This window comes from Protopterus annectens, chromosome 4.part0, assembly GCF_019279795.1.
Source record: "Protopterus annectens isolate FY-2018-M chromosome 4.part0, PAN1.0, whole genome shotgun sequence".
Classification (NCBI taxonomy): Eukaryota; Metazoa; Chordata; order Ceratodontiformes; family Protopteridae; genus Protopterus; species Protopterus annectens.
Genome location: NC_056733.1, coordinates 845,617,452 through 845,641,053, shown reverse-complemented (window position 1 = coordinate 845,641,053; position 23,602 = coordinate 845,617,452). Strand labels below are relative to the sequence as shown.

The following is a 23,602-nucleotide window of genomic DNA, read 5'->3' as shown; positions in this document are numbered from 1 at the left end:
AGACTAGTGCTCTTTTTAAGCACAGCTCATTATGTCCTTCTTTTGGTGGTTTTAAGTTTGGTATTATTGATTTAATTAAGGAATACCAACATAGAGGAGGGGGGACCTGAGGAATGCTTTGCTGAATAAGGAACTTAGATGGCAGCTTAGGTTAAAATCCAGCTTTCCACCTGGCCTTAATGAGTATTTAAGTATAAAATCCGTATTATTGACAAAAGCAGAAAGCGTTTGAATTTAGATATCTTATTTTCATTCTCATTTTTATTTTAACGTTATTATAATATGTACTTGTATAAGAATTTTGAATTTATTATTTTATATTAATTCATTTGTGACAGTGTATTTTATGATGATGTACTTTTAAAGTTTAATTGATGTTAATTGTTTCAAGTATATATGGTTGTATGTAGCACTGGTGCTTTCATCTGAAGAAGTCTTGTTATCAGACGAAAGCGCTTATCTGTGGATTTATAAAGATTTTTCACCTACGTTAGAGGCCTGGATTTTTATTTCATTTTGTTAATTGAAAAGAACCTCAGAGACTGTGACAGCTGGCCTTTTCATTTGCATGGAATTCACACAGGAACTCTAACTGCTTCTTTAATGTACAAATGTGTCCTAAGAAAATGCAAGAAGCCTCCATGCAGTGAGAAGAATTTCATAACGACTCTATGCAGATGTATAACAGCCACTTCAATAAACCAGTGATCAGAAAGTGGGTGAAAAGTCACTCATGGTGCTTTGCAACTATACAGCAACTCCTTATGCATACATAAATTGTCAGTCTGAGACCAAGTCCCGTATGCCGTGGAACAATATGTCAAAGCAACAGAGGGCAATGTCTCAGGAGAACATATTTGAATAAAGCCCCATACAAAACCACTAACCTGTTCTGTTAATATACAAAGCATATGTAGCATATATCAAAAATGTCATTATTTATGCCTCCTGTAAACTGTCCTCAGTCAAATCCAATGCTACTCCGAGCTTCTTAACTGGGAAATGGGGAAGAAGACAGCAAGACAATACAGTGTTAGGAACATCCCAGACATAAGATTTACACCTGTTATTGTATCTGTCCTCAGAATATGTAAAATAGTCCAGGAAATTAAAAGATCCACAGGGAGTTAACCCCCAAAATCAACCCCCTCCCCATCCTACCCACAGCATAAGTGCCCTGACAGCTTTAACTCCAACATGGAGAGCTGTATATATTCCACATCAGAAAGACATGATTCATGTAAATCTTCTCTAATCATGCATATGGGTCTAAGATGATGGAACAGCTGTGTGCAATTTATAAGGTTACATATCATTAACATTGATATCTCTATCGATATAGATTATCTACTTAATATCACGGAAGATCTGCTTCTCTACTTGCTGACACCATTGATAAGACCCACACTTCAAGCTACCATGAAAACAACTCAAAGCTTATTTTGTCTAGCTCGGACAAGAAACTTACTGATAATGAACAACCACTAGTAAAGAAACCACTTCAAAAATGACTCAGCCAGTAAATCCAAAATGCAATTTATTGCACTAAAATAGCTATAAAACACAAACAATTCTTCTCTCTAGCGCCTCGGTCAATGCCTTTAACAGAGTATAACCTTACTTTTCAACATCTTCAGTTATATACAAATACACAACCAATAAAACAATTAAAAAATTCATTGCAAGAGCCATTTCCAATTAAGCTCTCTATTTAATCCCTTAGGGTGTAAAGTATCAAATTTTAAAATGAAAAGTGCTTCTTTATGTTGTAATTTACTTTTTAAACATGTGCCCCTTGCACAATGAACTTTTTCCATAATAGAACCTTTTTAGTTTACTAGCATCACTTTTATGGTACATTTTAAAATGTAGCCCTAAAGGGCTTTCAACTTTCGCATTTCTAATATTTCTTAAATGTTCTAAATATCTAACTCGAAAACTGTGTTTAGTTTCTCCTATATAAAATCAATCACATTCACATTTAAGTACATATATGATACCTTCTGTCATACAGCTATAACTGTCACATAAATAATACTTCTGTCCATTTATATTTTCAAAAGTTCATACTGTATAATTACATATACTACAATGACCACAAGCTCTAAAGCCAAGTTCTTGAATAGGCTTTCTCAACCTTTCAATAGGGAATTTAAACTGAGCATGCACTAACATATCCTTAATGCTTCTTCCCGGCCTATATGACAGCATGGGTCTTTGTGGTATGAGTTCTCCCAACAAAGAATCCTGTGTCAGATAGTTCCAATTGGTCATAGTAGTATAATGGAGGAAGAGAGTAAAAAATTGTGATAGATTTAAGAATAGAGGTTATAGTATGGAATGTGTAGAACAAGCCAAGAATAGAGTATTATTAGAAGATGAGTATAAAAAATCTGATGTATATAAGGGCAAACCAGATAGAAATAGAAATAATGTTCCAGTGGATAAAATGTTTTTTGTGACTACATACGGGGTTCATACGGAACAACTGGTGAAAATTATTATGACCCATTGGAACTATCTGACACAGGATTCTTTGCTGGGAGAACTCATACCACAAAGACCCATGGTGTCATATAGGCTCTAACGGCAGCGCTACAAGGTACTGTTAATAAGTTAGAAAATTTGTTTAAAGAGAATGCTACCCACTACAATATTATTAGCTTGCAAAGATATTTGGAGTTAAATATTACTCTATAAGGACTAAGAGTGCATAAAAATCCATCTACACCCTTTAATGAGGAAGATGAGGAAGATGCTAACTTTGGTAAACGATGGGCTATGGCTGCACATCGCTGTACTACAGAGTGGGTGGCTATTTTGGTTGAAAGAGACTTGCTAAAACAAAAATGTATTAAATGTGAAATTTCCACATTGTGCTCTACTTTATGCAATTCCCTTACAGTTCCGAAGTTTGAAACAGTGTTGGGAAGCCTTAATGAGAAAGTATTAACAGAAACGGAGAATTTGATTGACAGGAAGATCCATAAATAACAGAGAGATCTTTGAGAGTATGCAAATGAGACTGCCTTTAAGCTGATAACTAATAAAAATCGATGCACTGCTGGGGGCATCCCTTAAGCAGGAAAGCAGAAAGAAAGAGACATGACATCTCGTTTGCTTCATTGGAGGCTACTGAAGCTTCAGGAAAATAGTCGGATGGTAATTTGGACTATCCTTCGCTTCCGCCAGCCCAGAGGAATGATTACATGCAAGAGAACTTTGATAATAGACCCAATATGAGTAGAGGAGGTCGGAAAACGGGACAAACAAATACGGCGTGGGGGAGACAACAGCAGAACCAACAGGGTAAAAAAAACATGATGGTATTAATTTTTTTAGAGGCTTTAACAACAGGGAACATTGTAAATGCCAATTATGTGTTTAATTTATCAGGTTATAGTCTCACTGATGCCGAATATGCTGTGTTAAATTGTGGCCTTAAGTTTATTCCAACTGTTATATCTAGACTATATGCTTTTAAAATTGATGTGTTTAAATTAGTTAGAAAACTGCATTTATTATGCTTTTTTCTAAGCTTAATAATAATGATAATATGATATGTTCTGAAGAAGGAAATGTATCCATTAATGATGATACTGAATCTACTGAGTTTTTTTCATGTGAGTCATCTTTTGAAATGTATGAAAATGAAATTGTTTATTGTTTGTTATCTACTGATAATGTTAACAGTAAAAGTGACTATATACCTCCCTTGAAGTAGATAAACAATTTTCTAGTATGGTGAATTTTTCTATGCAGGAAATTTTACAAAAAAAAAAAAAAACTAATATAACATATGATTTAACAAAAAGTGAGTGGGAGGCATTAAAATGCATAAGAAATAGGAATGATATCGTTTTCAAACCTTCGGATAAAGGTAATAAATTATTCATAATGACTGCAGAGCAGTATTATAAAATGTGTATGGATAATTTAAATAACGAAGAGGTTTATAGAGTTGCAGTATGGAAGGAATATGAAATAGCACTGTTAGCTTATAATGAATTAATACAGAAGGGGCATAGACTGGGATATTTTACAAAAAAAGATGTAGAGAAAAAGTTCTCAATAGAGGGCTGTTCAATGGCTAAATTTTATTGTCTCTCTAAGTTACATAAAAGTGAGAACAATCCCCCAGGCCGCCCTATAGTCTCTGCATGTAATTACTTTCTACACAACATTGGTAGTGTGCTGCATGAACAGTTATTGATAAAAGTGGAAAAGCTACTGTCATATATTAAAGACACCTTTGATTTTTTTAGATAAGGTGAATACAATTCAGTGGAATGAAAATAAATACTGGATAGTGATAGATGTAAAAAATTTCTATACAAATATTTTACATGAATTAGGTATTGAAGCACTAAAGCTCCATTTAGGAGATACTCCATTAACTTATTATTTAACAGACTTAGTGCATTTTTGTCTCAAAAATCACTTTTTTGAATTTAATGACACTTTGTACCAGCAATTTAAGGGAACAGTGATGGGAGCAGTATTTGCTCCAATGTATGCAAACCTATTTTTTAGAACTCATGTAGTGGAATATCATCGATATATAGATGATTTAATCTTTCTATGTGATGGTGGTAGATCCAGTGAACTGAATTTATTAAGGATTTTTGGTATTAAGTTTGATGGTGCAAAATGTGGAGAAAGTGAAACTTTTCTTGATGTTAATTTGATAGTAAAAGGAGGGAAAATAGTTACCTCTGTACATCGTAAATTTGAGGGAGTTAATAATTTCATACATGGTTCGAGTTGCAATCCACCTCATTTAATTGATGTTCTCCCTTATAATGAATTACTATGTATCTCAAGGTTAACTAGTGATAGTAGTATAATGGAGGAAGAGATAGTAAAAATTTGTGATTAATTTAAGTATAGAGGTTATAGTATGGAATGTGTAGAACAAGCCAAGAATAGATTATTACTAGGAGATGAGTATAAAAAATAAGATGTATATAAGGGCAAACCAGATAGAAATAGAAATAATGTTCCAGTGGATAAAATGTTTTTTGTGACTACATATGGGGTTCATACGGAACAACTGGTGAAAATTACTATGATCCATTGGAACTATCTGACACAGGATTCTTTGTTGGGAGAAATCATACTACAAAGACCCATGCTGTCATATATTAGGGGAAGAAGCATTAAGGATATGTTAGTGTATGCTCAGTTTAAATTCCCTGTTGAAAGGTTGAGAAGACCTATTCACGAACTTGGCTTTAGAGCTTGTGGTCACTGTAGTATATGTAATTACACAAAATGCACTTTTGAAAATATGAATGGATAGAAGTATTATTTAGATGACAGTTATAGCTGTATGACAGAAGGTATTATATATGTACTTAAATGTGAATGTGATTTATTTTATATAGGAGAAACTAAACGCAGTTTTCGAGTTAGATATTTAGAACATTTAAGAAATATTAAAAATGTGAAAGTTGAAAGCCCTTTAGGGCTACATTTTAAAATGTAACATAAAGGTGATGCTAGTAAACTAAAAAAACAATCAACCTGTCAAACATGAACTATGAATTTTTACACTCAATGTAGGTTCACTAACAGGCAGCTTGAAAGTGGATGACATGATGTTAAAGATATGCTATGTATCTAGGAGACAAGATGGAAGGGCAGTGCAGGAAAGTCACTTGGCTTCGGGTCCAGAGTCTACTACACAGGAGGAGAACATGCTAGAAATGGTTTAGGAATTGTGGTGAGGGAGATGCTTCAGATGAGTGTGAGGGAAGTCATCAGAATTAGTGATAAGCACAAGGCAATATGACTCCACTGTAAGGATAGGGCACTATTCATATATTCATAATCTCAGCCTATGCCCCAGAGCAGGGTAAACAAAGACCAAGATGGGCAATTGGACATGTGTTGAATTATAGGTTATTGAACCAGGACTTTATGATGGGCACACACTGTCAATAGGGGCACATACACCCCTCCTAACATTAGCACTCAGACAGCAGTTGTAGGACAGAAAGCAGGAAAACATGAACTGGTGTTTGATAATGGGTGACTTGAATGCACATATTAGGATGGACAGAACAGGATAAGAGGACTGCCTTGGTCCACATGGGTGGCATAACAGAAATAAAAAGGACAGGCCATTCTAGACTTCTGTCTAGCAAATGGCTTGATTGCAACCAACACTTGGTTAAGTAAGAGAGAGAGACAGTAACAAGACTATACACACAGGTGGCCAACATGCAGCTCAGGTGAGAAAAACATATCCCAGATGACTGGAGAATCAGTACACTAGTGCCAGTGTTCAGGAACAAAGTGGACATCCTCAATTGTGTGCAGTATGGAGGTATCAAACTCCTGTCACACTGCATGACAGTTCTGGACAAGGTAATTGATAAATGAATATGCAGAGTAGTAGAAAGTAAGATGGGAGATGAAAAGTTCAGATTCATGTCATGATACAGCACAACTGACCCGATATTTGCATTGAGGCAGATAGTTGAGAAGTAGCTAGAAATAAGAAAAAGTCCAATTTGGCATTCCTAAACTTGTAGAAAGCATATAACAAGGTACAAAAAAAGCTGATTTGGGTAGTCCAGTGGTGGTTTGGAGTCCCAGAAACATTGGTAGAATTTGTGCAGGCTATGTACAAATATGAACAGTGTTTGGTCTTACAGATGGGTTCCCAGTGGGAGTGGGTGTGCATCAGGGTTCAGCTCTAAGGTCACTGCAGTTCATACTGGTGATAGACTATATTATCAAACAGGATGGAGGAGAGAGGAAAAAAAGTTGCTATGTGCGGATAATGTGGCATTACAGGCAGATTCTGGGCAAGAACTTCAGCAAAGGATGTTGGAATGGAATGCAAAACTGAAGGCACATGGGATGAAACAATGTACAGACCAGGCAGTTTTATTGCTAGAAAATCGGGGATATCAGAAAAAGTGCCTCAGAAAGGTGGTAGGATGCACACTGTTTAACAGATGAAGAAAGGAGGTTATCAGAACAGAAGCCCAATTTGCAGATAAGGTCAAAAAGAACAGATTAAGTTGGTTTGGGCATATGTGCAGAAAAGCAGAAAAGAATCTGGTGAAGAAGATTTGGAAGAGACAAAAAGAAGGCAAGAGGAAACAAGGGTGCCAGCAAACAGATGGATTGATCGTATGAGAGACCTGTGACAATCAGGCATGACTGTTGAAGAAGGTAAGAGAGTGGCATTGAATCGAGAGAGATGGTGACAGTTGACATTAACATCCTCAACCCCATGTAGAAAAAAATGGAGAAAAAAGGGAGTTGTTGATGATGATGATGAAATATTTCTCTTATAAACTTAGAAAGTTTCTAGAATAAAAGAGTTTATGTTACTATGCACTTTCTGATGGATATGAAATCTGGAACTCAAATGTCTGCCATTATTTAAGGACTTCAGTCCTCCATGACTTTCCAGAAAATCACACATTTTATGAGAATCAGTCCAAAAATATGAGATTAAAATCTGGACATTCTGTGAAAATCTGGACAGCTGAGAGGTATTGGCAGACACAATTCCACCTAGTTTTAATTTACAGCAAGAAATGGCCTCCAACCCAAAGTAAATAAACAGCAGCATGCAAAACATGTACTACGACTACCATTGTTATAGTCAGTAGCTGGAATGAAAACCTTCAGCTATAATAAAATAATATTAATTATAAGGCCAAAACCATTAAAATGCATTAAAGTCACTCCACTAAGGAGAGGGCTGCAAGAAAGCATTTGAATATAGCAGATAAAAACTAATTTAAAGCATTATTCAATAGATGCAGCAACATAAATCAGTGAAAATGAAGGAACACTGGCCATAGCTGTCATTCAGGATCTCACATAGTAAAGTATTGCGGAGGCCAAGGACCCAGCCAGTGCCCCACAAGCAGGCTACAAGAATGTTCAAAATTTCACAGGTAGGACTTGGTGCAATTCCATCCCCAACAGATCTGAATCCTGCATTTCAAGCATCTTCCCCGTACTTTCTGCCTCTTGAATTGCTAGTTCCACTGATGCAAAAGAATAATCTGACTGCAACCAAGGAGACAGGAGTTCAAGTAGTGGTTCGGATGCATGTTGGAGCTCAGCGAAGAGAAGAAAGACAAGGCTTAAAACAACTTCTCTGGGGGAGAGTTATGGATGCACAGGCCATGGTAGAATTTGCCACTGGAGCCCACAGATGTCATGAGTTGCTGTCTACAAAGGGAGCCAGGGCCTTGATTACCTTGCAGGTGGTGGCATGAATGGCACATCACCCTTTGGAGGCTGCAGTCATGCACAGGGCAATAATTATTTTAATCAAAGAAACTTACCACTGGGGGGCATAATGGTAGTTCTTTCAGCTGGATCTAATCCAATGTGCAATTGGGACATATTGAAATGGTTGGTAGGCAATAGATAGATACAGAGTAAAATGAAAATCAGCAAATTCCTCCAGACACCGTAACAGCACGTATTATCTGTCTTTTATTCTTCCATTCTGCAAATGTGTACCAGTCAACTGCTGTGTGCTTTACTGATAAAGTCAGTGTGACTGCTTTCATGGCTGCTTTCAAATTAAGTGCTTGATAGAATTTCACTGAATGTTGAGAGTTTGAATCCCCTCAGGTGAATTATTCATGACATTCGCATTACAGTTTAAGTACAGTGATCAGACTCTGTTGATGTCACACCTGGTGTTGGTCGATATATCATGTTACTTTTGAGTACCAACACCATCCCCTCAGATTTTCCACTTTTTAAACATCAGTTACTTGAGGATGATATATGTGTGTACATCTTGTAACCCTTTCATCACTGCCTTTTACATCCCAGATTGTGTTACCACTCCCTTTGCAGTCCTGTCTATTACCTTTTTTCTGTGACCCTAACACTTCCTTTATACTTCTGCGTTAATCATACCCCCCTTATTACCTCCCACAAGAATCTTCTCTGCGTATATATATATATATATATATATATATATATATATATATATATACACACACACAGATCTATATATATTTATATGTATATATATATATATATATATATATATATATATATATATATATATATATATATATATCTTCTTGGGCTAAAACTGAGATCAGCACATGAGTATTATGACCGTGTGTGTGCGAGTGTGTGTACGAGTGTGTGTGTGTGTGTGTGTGTGTGTGTGTGTGTGTGTGTGTGTGTGTGTGTGTGTGTGTGTGTGTGTGTGTGTGTGTGTGTGTGTGTGTGTGTGTGTGTGTGTGTGTGTGTGTGTGTGATTTCGTGGCAACTACCCACTAGACTTGTGTTCACTGAGTGAGTACTGCAGCTACTCGTACTACACTCTGGTTACAACCTGGTCCAACACAATCTGCTCAGGCATCCCCACTGTGGCTGTAATGAGGAGCAGCTTGTTGCGCACAGTCACCAGGCTGCATGCATGGCTAATGAGCTTATGGGCTCATTGTGCACTCATAGTGAATAGTACTGGTTTAGCTGAGATCGTGGAACTGACATTTCTAAATCCACAGAAACATTTCTGCAAAAGTCACCATAATTTGTGTCATAATCACAGTTAATTTAAAAAACTGATTTGAGACATCCACTGACAAAAACAGAAGCAGATATACTACTGGCAATACCTTTACATTTGAAAAGCTATTCAGTGAGTCACAAGAAAAAAGACTGTATCTTCCTTTATTTGGAAATCACACTGAATAGTGTACAGAATTTGCTGTCATATTGCAACAAGCAAATATTCAATTTCCTCAGTGCTCACTATGATTACTGCCAGGTTATCAGGTTCCCTTCTTCTATCTGCATACCTTGTCACTGACTCTGTTTTTGATTGCAATTCTTTAAGCATGCCAACTCTGATGCTACTCTATATATAATACATGCACATACTCTGCATATAATGTTATTTATCTATTGCCTTTATGCCCTCAAGTCAACCATGATGTATATATTGTATTTTGTCATTCTCTCTGTATATATAAAGTCATGTATCCATTGTATTTCTCCTGGACTGTGACTGGAATGGGTCTAATGGGACTGGTGTTCTATCCCAGTTAAAAAAATCAAAAGAAAATAAATAAAAATAAAATGGTATGATTCATCAAAGCAAAACCTTTACAAGTGTTGTTTCCACAATCTCAAAACAACTAAATTAGACTTTTCTGATAAACAGAAATAAATGAAATAATTGTTTTTATGATACCATCCCAGTCCTCATGCATGTGGTTGTAGTATTTTATCCCCTTAAGCTAAATAATTAGCAATGAGAACCTCACACCTGTGTACACAGTAGTTTCCACATTTGTCACTTGCACCATGTTTTTCTATACTGGCTTTATCAAAGCGAGGTTTGATGTGTCTTAATATAACAAATTCAATGAATACTTCCCTTGCAACTTAGCTTAGGTGTAAGGGTGAAGAGATACTGATATTATGCAAATTATATCTGTAACGACCCACAGGTGTAGCTGAAGAAAATATAGGTTCCTTCCTACCTGACTCTGGTGACACCCCTATTAGGCCCAACACACCAAAGTGGTCATAGGGAATGATTTTATTCTAGGTGACACATCTAGTTTAAAAAGGCAATAGCACAACCATAAACACATTATTTCAACAGTGCACCAGTTAGCAATAAGGCAAGGTGAGATATGCATGCAATGAAAACATACTTTCACCCTCTTCCCCAGAACTCAACAGAAGAAAGTCTTGACATTCACACATGCACAAAGTAGGCAATATCAATGAACAGTAAAGCTTTATAATGCACAGGAAAAAATGTCATTAAGCAATAGAAGAGTCATAATACAACAATACAGATATGAGAGAATGGAATGTCATTGAACAGCAAAATGCTTGAAGGCACCAGTACTAGCACGAGTACTAGTGTGAGCAAAATGCAATGTCATTGAACAATGAGGATTTATACTGCAACAATACAAATATGAGAAAATGCAATGTCATTGAGTAGTAAAGACTCTTTAAGGCCACAGTACTAACACGAGCAAAATGCAGTGTCATTGAACAATGAAGATTTATAGTGCCACAATACAAATATGAGAGAATGCAATGTCATTCAACAGTACTAACACCCACTACCCCCTTTTGATAGGATCATAGGTTCATAGGTAGGTACTAGGCTATCTGCCCGAAGGCATTTATAAGCCTAGCCGGAATGTGTTGGCTTTCACCGCCCCCTTAGATTAGTTCCCTGCCCCTCTGTCCAGCAGAGCTATTGAAGTGATCCCTGGGGTAAACTTTCTGTTTCCCATCCACTAGTCAAGGTTTCTCTTGAAGAGGGTTAGTGAGGAGCTCTGCCTAATGTAGATTGAAATCTTGTTCCAGAGCATAAGAAGTCTCTGGGACAGGAATCTATCCCTCCAGCACATCCTATTTATTGTTGTGGTGAGGTTTAGATCCCTGGAGTGTGTGACTTGAGGGGATATGGTTTTCTTTAGGTGGAGCATGCCCATCAATTCTGGGTTGGATATGGCCTTGTACCTCAGGCAGAGATCACCTCTGAGTAGGTGGTATACATTGTACTCTATGATGGGTCTGATGAGTGATGCATAGAGGGGGCCCAATGGCCTCTTTTGATTTGGATGCAAACCCTTTTGTGATTAGGTGGGCCACAAAGAAGGATTTTCAAACCACTTTGGTAATGTGATTATCAAAGGAGAGGTTACTATCTACTTGGGTCCCCAGATCCCTTATTACATCTCCTGTATTTAGGGGGCTACCACCTATGTTATATTTTGGGGGTACTTTTTTTCCAAAGGGGATGACTATGCACTTTTTGGCATTTAGCTTGAGGCCATGGTTTTGACACCAGGTATCTGTCTCAGAGAGACCCTTTTGAAAGATGTCTGTGTCAGCTGGAGAGTCAGTTATAGCCCCTAGTTTGCAGTCGTTTGTGAACTTAGTCAGCCATAGTCCTCCTGTGCTTGCCTGTACCTCTGAGAAGTATATGCCAGACAGGAGGGGTCCTTGGACTGAGCCCTGGGGAACACCACTTTTAACTGGTTTAGAGTCAGACCTAGCTCCCTCAACTCTTACCATATGGGTTCTGTCTGTGAGCCAGTTGGCAACCCATCTCGTGATGTAGGGGTTTATGTTTGGGCTGGTGGTCTTGTCTATAATACCTGAGTGGGGAATGGTGCCGAAGGCCTTTGCAAGGTCTAGGTAGGCTGTGTGGACCACCTTTCCCTCGTCTATAGCCTTGGTAACTGTCTCAAAGAAGTCCACCAGGTTTAGGAGGCATGATCTGCCCTTAAAGCCCAACTGGGTAGGGTCTAGTGATTAGAGGTTTCCAATGTCTCTGATAATGAGATCCATGATGATGCACTCCATAGCTTTGCAGACCAAGCTAGTCAGGCTTATAGGGAGATAATTCCCGGGGTCCGTTGTGGCTCCACCTTTGTGGAGCAGAATAACCGTTGCCTTGTGCCACTCTGTGGGCACATAGCCTGTGGAGAGGCTGAGTTTAAACAGTGTGTTTAGGTGAGGGTTTAGTTCATCTTTGAGCTTGTGTAGGACGCAGCCTGGGACACTGTTGGGTCCTATTGATGCTGTGTTTTTGGTTTTGGAGAGAGCTGTTTTAACCTGAGTGTCTGTGATTTCAGGGGCACTACATTTTTCTGGTATATTTATGGGCCCTTTTGGGGGTGAGGGGGGTTGAAGTTTGCACTGAATCTGTCTGCCAGGATGTTGGCTATATTAGTCAGTTCAGTGTATTTTGTGCCATTCTGCACTAACTCAAAGCAGATCTGAGAATTGCCACTTAGATTCTTGATATAGTTAAAGAATTCCTTGTGGTTATCTTTGGCGTCCATGGCAATTTTCTTTCGAAGATAGCCTTGGATTATTTTATGAGGGAATATAGTTTCTTGCTGATACTGATCAGGGATGTCTTCCCTTCTTGGGATTTTACTCTTTTCTGTACTAGTTTCCTCCTTCTGTTATATAGCTTGTTTATGGCAGGGGTCCACCAGACTGGTTTCCTTTTCTTGCAGGAGTGAGTCTTGGTTTGTTTGGGATAGCATGATCCATGCATTCTTGTAGGTGTCCATAGAGTGCATTAGTATAGGATTTTACAGCTTGGAAAGTGTTATCCTTTAGTATGGGAGCTTTGAAACTTCCCACCTCGGTCTTAAGTAATGTGAAGTTTGCTTTTGAAAAGTTTTTCATGATGGTTTCTTTGACCAGGGGTGGTGGTGGAATGTGGATATCCAGAGTGATTAGTTTATGGTCATATCTAACCAACAAGGAGTTGACGTCTGGTGTGAAACACCGGTCGCCCGTGTTGGTGATGACCAGGTCCAATATGTTGTCACCTCTGGTGGGGGTGTTGACCAGTTGATCCAGGGTGTTTGAGTTTATAAATTCTAGGAAATGTTAGGCAAGGGAGTTTGTACTTGAGTAGTTTTCCCAGTTAATGTTTGGGTAATTGAAACCACCCAATATCAGGGTGTTTGGTAGGACCTTTATGTTTCCCAGTGTTTCCAGGAATGTGGAGTGGGGGACTTGGAACATGGTGGGTGATCTGTAGCAAGCTATAATTTGAATAGCAGTTTTTCCCGTTGTCAGTTGCAAGTGGATGATCTCTGAAACATTGCGATGTGCCATTAACCTGGAGGTGTGGGTATCCTTGATGAATATGGATACTCCCTCACCTTTTGTATTTCGGTCCGGGTTTTGTGGCCAAAATGATTGGTATGAGTTATAGCCTGGTAGTGCTGGAGTGCTTTCTGGAGCTTTAAACCAGGTTTCAGTTATTGCACATATATCAACTTTCTCCATACTAAGGAGTACCTTGAATTGTGTATTTTGAGGTTTAGACTTCTGGCACTGAGTAGCATTACCCTCAGTTTTTTGTTACTTGTGCTACTTATGGTGGTGGGTTTGTCTTTTGAGCCTTGCCTAAAAAAGGCACTATGGGGGTGGCAAGAAACTTAGCCAGTATTCGAAAGCCTAAGGGTGACAGGTGCAAGCCGTCTCTAGCGAAGCAGCGTGGCTTGTCGAGCATGTCATCCCAGGCTGACAGACACTAGATCCCTTTTGAATGACACCAAAAGCTTAGCCAATTGTTGAAATTAATCAACCAATTCTAAACAGACCAACTTTATGAAACACTGTATTATACCTTGTTCACTGGCCAGTGACTACTTACAGTCTTGCTGCCACCATGATGGGGCCCAAGTTGGAGCTCATATTGATCCCAGTTATTTGTAATCCACAAAGCATTAAAGGGGGAACCACAATCTTATAAAAATATAAAATGACAGCCAGTGCCTCTCACCACTCTGTCGAGAATATCCTAGTGACCAGGCACCGTGGTTCCTCTGATGAGAAAAGTAGAAAATCACCTACCAGAACTCTGGTAATCATCTATGGCTTCTTGGTACTAGGCCCAAGGGAACTCAATTTCTTGCTAAATCATAGCAGGCGTGGAATTACTGGTTTCAGACTTCTCTCCTGATTCCACAACATTCCATATCCAGGATTTCAGCTAGAGAAAGAAACTATCTGCCACTTCACTTCCCTGTCCCAAAACACTAGAAAAGAAAATCCAGTCATGCTGCAAGGCACTTTTCCCCTTCAGCTATGTGTTTCAGTCTTCCTTCCTTCAGCTTGTGTTCCAGAATCCTCTCTCACTTTCAAAATTGTCTTTTATATTCGTGAAAAGGAGCTCCACCTTGTGGTGTAATGGAAAACTACAGTCTATTACTTCTACATGAAATACAGTGGGAGCTACATATTTTATTCACAAAGCAGATGCCTCCACATCACAGTTTAAAATGTAAAAGTGTTACTGATTTAAGAATATAATTTCACATAGCCTTTCCTTATAATCCTTACAAAGATACATAGCTAGACCTCATTCATACTTCTACATAAATTCTCCATTCAAGTAAAGCAACACATCAGTACCTGAGGAACGTAGTGTAGAGCCCCCTGTGCCATGTGGTGGAAGGGTCTGAAAGGCATACACATTGTCTCCTTCGGCAATTACATTCATGTCATCCTCGTCAAAGAAGGATCTCTGAAATCCATCAGAATACAGCTCTGCAAGGATTACCTGAAGCAAGATGCATTACAAGCATTACTATACCATCACAAGCAGCAAACACAAGTACTCATTGCTTGTCCAGTTTATTTACTGGCCTCTAAGTTGACAAACTAAGATTGAGATACACTGCTATTGAGTATTGTGACAAATAGTATATACTGTTATAATAGTAATGCTAAGTATAGGCCGAAATAAGGAGTTCTTATTTAAGATTATCAGCAAATGCTGTACTTTAGCAACACTGTAGATGTTAATAAGTAGCAGCTAATGATGTTCTAAATTATTTCTTAAAACATGTTATTTCACAAACTAGGAGAGACTAAGTGTAAAATTTCATGCATAAGTGATAAGTAAATTAATAAAATTAAAAATTAAAAATTAAAGTAAATTAAAAATAAGTAAAGTAAATTAAAGTAATTAAAATTAAAGTAAATTAATAAAGTAACAATAAATAATAAATAAAGTAAAACACTGGCTTTTCGTGTTAAATGGATTAAAAACTCAAATAGGAGATCAAAATAAAATATTTGCAGATGCATAGGATAGTCAAATATTAGTGACAGCTGAAGGCCAGTATATTATATGAGGTATTTATCTTTAAACAGGCTAACCCTCAGCTAAAGAAAGTTGTATGTCATGTGGCACACTTTCTAGAAACAGTCTGATTAAACATCTCATTGGAGTTACTCAGTATCCAAATTACAGATGGTGCCAAAATGAAGAAATATACTTGTAAGCATGAATAAATATATACGTTTTCAACAGCTTATGTGTTTAGAGGTACAAAAGCATAATTCAAGGTTAGGACAATGCTGCAGCTGCAACACAAACCATCTTACAGCAAGGCAGCTGAGAAAACTGGAAAGTTTGTCCTGATATTTATGTTTTCCACAGCAAGCTGAATAGCTGTGTAGCCTGAAAAGGCACAGTACATCACATTTCAGCATTTAACCAAGACAGAAGTATTGGAGGAATTCAACCCCTTAATATTTCATGAACAGAAGAATGGAAAATAACATCAGAGAGAGCATCAACAATTACTGTATGCCTATAAAGAACTTGCCAGCCTGCAGAGAATGTAGCTGACTATGTTACTGAGCAGAAGAATCAAAACAAAGTTTATGAATTTTCTGGGGGCATGATTCATTAATAAGAGACTGAATATGATGGAAGAAATTACCAAACAAGAGAGGGCTGTTAACAAAGGCAGATATGTGTTTGAGTGTGATTACAAAAACAACGTTAAAAAATTATTCAAAGAAACCAATGCATGCAAGATGGCATATGAGTCAAACAATAGGCAAAGTTGAGAAATAAAGTCACAGTGTTTTGCAGTATTAATGACATTGACAAAGAGAGCCTAGGTATGCATAGAAAGTAGACTGATGTTGTAATTCAAGCTTTATACACTAAGTATGGGTAAAAAGACAAGGATTGTGTACTAAGTATGGTATTAACATGAGCAGAAACACTGTTGTGCATTTAATGAGCTTTGTAGAAGATGGTTAGAAAGAAGCCAACAGAATGGGATAATAACACAAATACTGCTACAATACAAGGCAAGAGACATGTATATATTCACAAGACCTGAAGAAAGTAATTAATAGAAACCATTTCCATAGATACACATGGATGGATTCTGGCAAAATGACCTACTGTGCTTAAGATGTCATGAGAAAGGTAGTATATTTTAAACTTTTGGTATTTTATCAGTAATACAGGTATTCCAAGGAGTAGATGCACAAATAGAAGAAGGCTTAGAAAGTGTTATGAACAACTGGTCTATTAGCTTGGGTCAGACAAAAGATGACCATAACAAACAACTGATACCACTGCTAAATAAATAATGATAATACAATTTCAAGTTAAATAACACTAAATGTAAAATAATATTGACAGATTTGAAATATGAGGATCATATGCTCAAAACACATTACAAAACCACTGACATCCACATAATATGACCAGAAAAAATCTATGCTGCAAATAGATGGCCCTTGGATGGTACAGAAACTGTGATCCTATAATAGATCAGACCTGTAATGTCATCATTTACAGAGCCACAAAAGGGATATGCTTATGAAGAAAAAGAACTACTAAGGACAGTGCATGGATGTCAGAAAGTTCATGAATATGTTGCAAAGTTTATATATACCTATTTATCTATCTATATACATATAGCTATATAGATGTAGATATATAGGTCTATGTCTTTTTATTGAGATTCCAAAATGTGAAACATCATATGGTCAAACCCATATGATCAATGTTACAGAACATCAAAAGCAACAAAAATACACAAAACTGTGTTTTTGCAAGGGGTAAGACCCCTGCACCACCCACATATTTGCTAATTATCTATACCATCTTCCAGATCACACTATAGCGGGGAACGGGGCAAATTCCCCAATCCTCACTGCACTGGGATCACAGTACAAACAGTTAAACATTTCAGAACATCAATCATATGGTCTCAACCAAAGGCAGTTATATATATATTAATGTCAGTCTATCTCTCTATTTATCTATCACTCTTTCTCTCTGTATATATATATATATATATATATATATATATATATATATACATAGAGAGAGAGAGTAAGAAAGAGAGAGTGAGGGTAACACAGAGGTAGATATATGGCAATAGTGAGTATGGGGGGTTACCCACTACAAAGAGATGTGCCTGGGGGGTTTGTACCTGCAAAAATGTCAATATTGCACAGCTCAGCGTTTGTTACTGAAATCTAATCCTAGTGCACAAAAGTGGACCAGATGATATGTAACATCATTTTTCTGCAAAACAAGTCCAGATGCATAAACTCTTTTAAAGTATAATTGTGAATCATTGCTGCATTATGGAACTTCAACAGTCCATCCACACAGCATTATAGAGCCACCTGCAGGTATATTGAGGAACACTATACCACAGGTTTGCTCAGGAACAGCATTGTTAGTCTTAATTTCTGGGATGTGTGAGACACATTAGTATAAAATGGGATTACTACTGTAGCACAGTATCCCTTCAGACAGTATAAAGACAGTAGCAGAGTCACCAGTTCAAAGAATATCTCAATTTCCTGTTTATTGTGTAAAAAATAGATGACACTAAAATGCTTTCCATATTTTAAAGATGCACCACTATAGATCTCCATCTGCTGGCAGTATGGTGACCTTGGTTTCATTGCTAGCTAGCATTGCAGTGTCATATTTAATTTAAAAAAATACACTGAAACATGACCAACCATAGGAATAATACTTAAAATGGCCAAGACTCAGATCCTGGTCTGATGAAGTTTGTGAATGCACAAACAAAAAGCACTTAATCATTGTAATAAAATAGAGTTTAGTCTGAGTCCTGGCCATTTTACGAGTTATTTCTACAGTTGGTCATATTTAATTTATAAAGGAATTTTTGATTAAATTATCTTTTTACCAGATATACTATACAGTACAAACAGGATCAGTACACAAGGAGAGGCTCCCCCAATCTCTCCAGGAAAAAAATTATAAGTACGACAGTAACAAGGATGTCGCTATGTCACAAGTAATGGATACTGCAGGCATCATGCTCTTGTGACTTACAGGGGCAGTACAAGATATTACTATGACAATGCTTTACAGTGAGCAAACAAGATTGTTACACACTTAATAATTGCTTTATTTATTTATTATTTTATTTCCAGTTTAATGACTGGGGAAGTTCACTGGGGCAAGCAGAGCCCATTTTCATTGGAGGCCCGGGGAGGAAAGCTCCAAAAGCAGTTAACAGAATATAACATAAGTAAAGTACGGAATATTCAGTATATGAAGCATAAATATACAATTTAAAATACAAATACAAAATCGGAGAGTATACAATTAAAAAACATAAATGTTAAAATATAGATAAAGTCCAAAGTAATACAGATAATATAATTAAATGTTTAGGGTTTGTTCTAACAATAATGTTAGTGATCAGAGGTGATAGTAGATGACATTGAAGGGAGGTTTGAAAGAGACGACAGTGTAATTTAGGTGGGAAGGGAGCAGGAACAATCCCAGTTTGAGGTAAGGTAAGAATGGAGGAGATATTTGAAATTAGAGTGGTTGTGAGCATAGTGGAGGGAGGGGTAAAGAATTTCATGGTTTAGCTAAGGAGTGTGATAGAAGTAATTGGCCAGGAGGGCGAAGGGGTTTATAGATGTTAAGCAGGTTTTGGTTTTCAGATCTAAGAATATGACTGTGGAGGTAAGGGGTTAAGACAGATTAAACAGAGGGGCAGATGGAGGGTTGGAATATGAGTTTGTGAGCAGTGGTGAGTTGTATGAATTTCAGGTAATTAAGAAGCTCAAGTCAGTTTAGGGAGTGGAGGGAATGGCAGTGATGGGTGGAGTATTTGGACCCTGTAGAAAATTTCCAGACTTTGTTACAGCAGGCTTCCAGTTTGTTTTTTTGGCTAAGTTGGAGATAAGTAAGTAGAGGGGGACCATACATAAGAGAGGGGAGCAGGTAGGAGGAGGCTAGAGTACATCTGGTAGAAGCAGACAGTGATTTTGTCTATACAGCAGACCTACTTTTTGGTGAGTTTTTTTGATATTATTTTGGATGTGAATATCGAATTTTAAATGTTCATCAATAGTAACTCTGAGCAGTTTGGTGTCAGGTACAATATCAATTAGAGTGTTATTGTGACTTTTTATTTTAAAGGAGCTTTTGTCTATGGTGAAATTTCTCAAAGGAGAGAATATCATGATTTTTGTTTTGATAGCACTGAGAGCAAGATGGTTGTTTAGCATCCAAGTTTCAGTATTGGAGAAGGTTGTTTGGGTTTTTTGAAGGCGTTCAGAGGGAGAGTTTGCTGTACAGATGATTGTGGAATCATCAGTATACTGGATCAGTGTAGCATTATCTATGGATTTGTGAAAGTTATTAATGAAAATATTGAAAAGTAAGGGGCCAAAAATAGAGCCCTGGGGGATGCCAGAGGGATTGTTGAGAAAGAATGAAGTGGGATTTTTCCATTTAACAGTTTGTTGTCGATTGGAGAGAGAGCTTGTAAACCAGGCTATGGAGGAAGGAGAGAAACTGAGGGAGGAAAGTTGAGATAAGAGTAGAAGATGTGACAGTGTCAAGGGTTTTGGAGAGATCTAAATAAAGGGTGGATACAATTTTTCCAGAATTGTGAGCACGATTAATGTTGTAAAGGAAGGACAGAAGAGCAGTGGTAGTGCTGTGGCCAGGCCTGAAACCATGTTGTGTTGGGGTAAGAAGATGATTGTGTGCTAGGTATGGCAAGAGTTGGTGATGAATGCACTTTTCAAGGATTTTAGAAAGAGGTGAGATAATAGCTACAGGACAGAAGTTAGCAGTGTCTGTGTTATTGCCGCCTTTATGGAGAGGGGTGACAAAAGCTTTCTTCCAGAGTGAGGGGACATAGGCTTCTTGGATGGACCTGTTGATAAGAATGGAACTGGGGAGGGCAATGCTGTCTGCAGCTATTTTAAGGAAGGATGGAGGCAGATTATCAGGAGCATGGGAGCAAGGCTTTAGTTTAAGGAGTAGGTTTTTTATGCTGCTGGTGGGGATAGGTTTAAGACTGAGTGGAGTGTTAGAAGGGAAAAGCAATGGATGGGGAACTATGAGAGGGAGAGAAGATGGGAAAGTCTGTGGTTAGTTTGGCTATGCAGTCAACAAAAAAGATGTTGAAATTAGATGCAATTTCATGGTCTGGGGAGTTTGGGTTAGGGCATGGATTGCCTTTTCTACCAGGGTTTAGAAGGCAGGAAATGCAATTCCAGAACTTTTTGGGGTTAGAATTATACTCTGATTGGAGTTTGGAGTAATAAGACTTACAGTCTTTAGTTATTAGTTTTTTCACTTTATATTGATCTACAAAAGTGAGAATGGTCATGTTTCAAAGCTCTTATTGTGGTAGGTACATAAGAAAAGGCAACATTTTTTAGACTTGCATTCCATATAGTTTCTGATTATGAAGTTTTGAGCAAAGTGTGTCTAGAAAACAAAACATTTTCTGTTTATCATACTGAAATGTCTCAAATGAAATAAATGGATGTCTCCCTTAGCATGAGTACTGCTTCCAGAAAATGCAATTGCAAATGCAGCTTGTACCATCCCTGAGACTCTTAGACATTTTTTTTAAGTTTTTGAGCATTCCCATGCAAATCTGACAGGAAGCTCAACTGTAGCACTGTAATATGTTTCCAAGTTTTTCCCTTACAAATAATAAAGTGGCATGGGCAAGATATAGCAGGATGTATTTTACTAAATAATGCCAGTGTAATGATTCTTACTCCAGGCCAGTAATCAAGGAGCATCACTCCTCACCATTGACACTGGTAAGGAATGGCCACTAGGAGCAAAAGTGGATAAACACACTCTTTTCAGATACAACTGTCTGCACCAAACACAATTTCCCTTAAGATCATACAGGGAGCACACTCTAGACCTGTGGCTGGACTCTCTGTCTCTCTCCAGGTTCCAAAACAAGACACTACATTGCTCATTTTGGAGTTCTTTGTCCCTATTTCAAGTATCTGACATACACACTTGCATTTCTGATCTTCACACACACACACACACACACACACACACACACACACACACACACACACACACACACACACACACACACACCTGGGAAAGGTTGGCGCAGATTTACCAGCTGTGCCCTTTCTTCTCAGACTATAAGGTAATTATGATGCCACGAGTCAGCTGCTCTATAGCTCTTACAAGGGTACCTAATTATACTGAGTAAAATAACACTAATATAAATGGTGGAGTTTGACCAATGCAGTGAGGCTTTCAGAAGCGGCCACAGTGTCACTAAAATAAGCATAAGTACTCTCAAGATGTTAGAAGTATTCTCTAAAAGACCAGCCACAATGAATGGTATAGAAATATTTAATAATAAATAATAAAATAGAAAACATGAGAATACTGAATATGTAGTTACAATAAACACCAGAGTTTCAATCACAGGAGATATAAAAAAGAACAGTTGGATAGATTCTCACAGGTGCAGAAAAACAATAGTTAACTAATTTCACTATATTTTCCAGACTGACTAAATAATTACTTTTCCCTAGTTAAGTTTCTTACTACAGCAAGGCAAGATGATGAGTACTGAGTTGCTTACTACAGCAAGGCAAGATGGGGTGTGAGGTTGTATGAGATTTCTGTGAGAGATCTTTCTGTCAGGTTCCGAAAAACAAAGTATTGGTGCAAGAGTTCCAGAACATCTCTCACTAATATCTAAAAAATCATTTCAGTGCTGGTTATAGAATGACATCACCTCTGGTCACCCGACTCTGACATAATACATACCCAGAGCTTTGCTAAGATCTGTTGCAGCATCTGAAAGCTATAAAACAATTTCAAAAACTTCCATCCTACCAGAGTAGCAATTAGTTCACCCCTAAGGACAATACAATAGGATTCCTAGTCCTGGTTTTCCCAGACATTTTTGTCTCTGGCTGCAATCAGATCTGCAAGATAAAATATTTATGGCCTAATCCAACCCATTTAATTTTCAATCTATTTTTCAAAATTAGCTGGACTGAGATTAACCTCTTCCCTTCCAGAATTCTTTGTTAAAACATATACATTTAATCAGTTATAATAATAATACTGTCTGACATACATGTATATCACTATTCTGTCCAGCAGGACCCATTATTGATGCATTTTTGACACACACAACTTTACAAATATACTTTTAACACAAGTATCTATAAAAATCAAATGTCATAAAATTCCTATCAAAAATCCAGCTAGCTATGCTGGGATATGTTACAGACGCACTGCTCTTCTCTTCCTGGCACAGAGGGCACTACCTCATATCATCACAGCAAGTCAAAAGGAAATTTTTAAATGTAGTGTAAGAAGCCCACCATGAGCAATATGCAGTGAATAAATTGCTGTCATCATCATTAACATTCAGATTTTCAGGTGAATATTGGTAGTAAGCCAGTTTAGTTTTTCAAATCCTTTCTTCCCAGTTTGTGGATCCCTGGTTCAGTTCTAATGTCTAGTTATGGTCTTGTCTGTGTAGTGTCTACATTTTTTTTCTAATGTCTACATGTATTTTCTCAGGGAACGCCAATTTATTCCAATGTAAAAACATGCTGGTTGTTGACTGGCTGCTGCAAAATGCTCATACATATTGTATTGTCAATTCTCCTTGTCACCCATATGAAACAAGCACACAAAGAATCACTTTATTTACACAGTTAAAATGATATGTATGTCTTACGGTACTGTGTTAGAGTGCAGCAGCCCTTAGCATAGCTATGTCATAGTTCTTGGGTCTCCAGTTGTTTCCAGACTTGGATGTTTTCTGCATTTTATCTGCACAACGTCCCTGTGTTGGCATTGATTTTCATTGGTTATTCCAGTTTATTCCTATAACCCATACTTCCAAATCACCTACAAGTGTTTGTGTGTGTGTGTGTGTGTGTGTGTGTGTGTGTGTGTGTGTGTGTGTGTGTGTGTGTGTGTGTGTGTATGTGTGTGTGTGTGTGTGTGTGTGTGTGT

The 23,602-nt window shown here is 37.6% G+C and overlaps 1 protein-coding gene across 1 annotated transcript in view; it reads right to left on the bottom strand.

Moving 5' to 3' along the window:
• USP43 (ubiquitin specific peptidase 43) overlaps positions 1-23,602 on the bottom strand; it is a 2,684,284-nt gene that overhangs the window by 1,106,590 nt on the left and 1,554,092 nt on the right. The window contains exon 6 of the mRNA XM_044068791.1: positions 14,932-15,079. Coding sequence (XP_043924726.1) covers positions 14,932-15,079 — 148 coding nt within the window. The remainder of the gene's footprint in view (positions 1-14,931; positions 15,080-23,602) is intronic.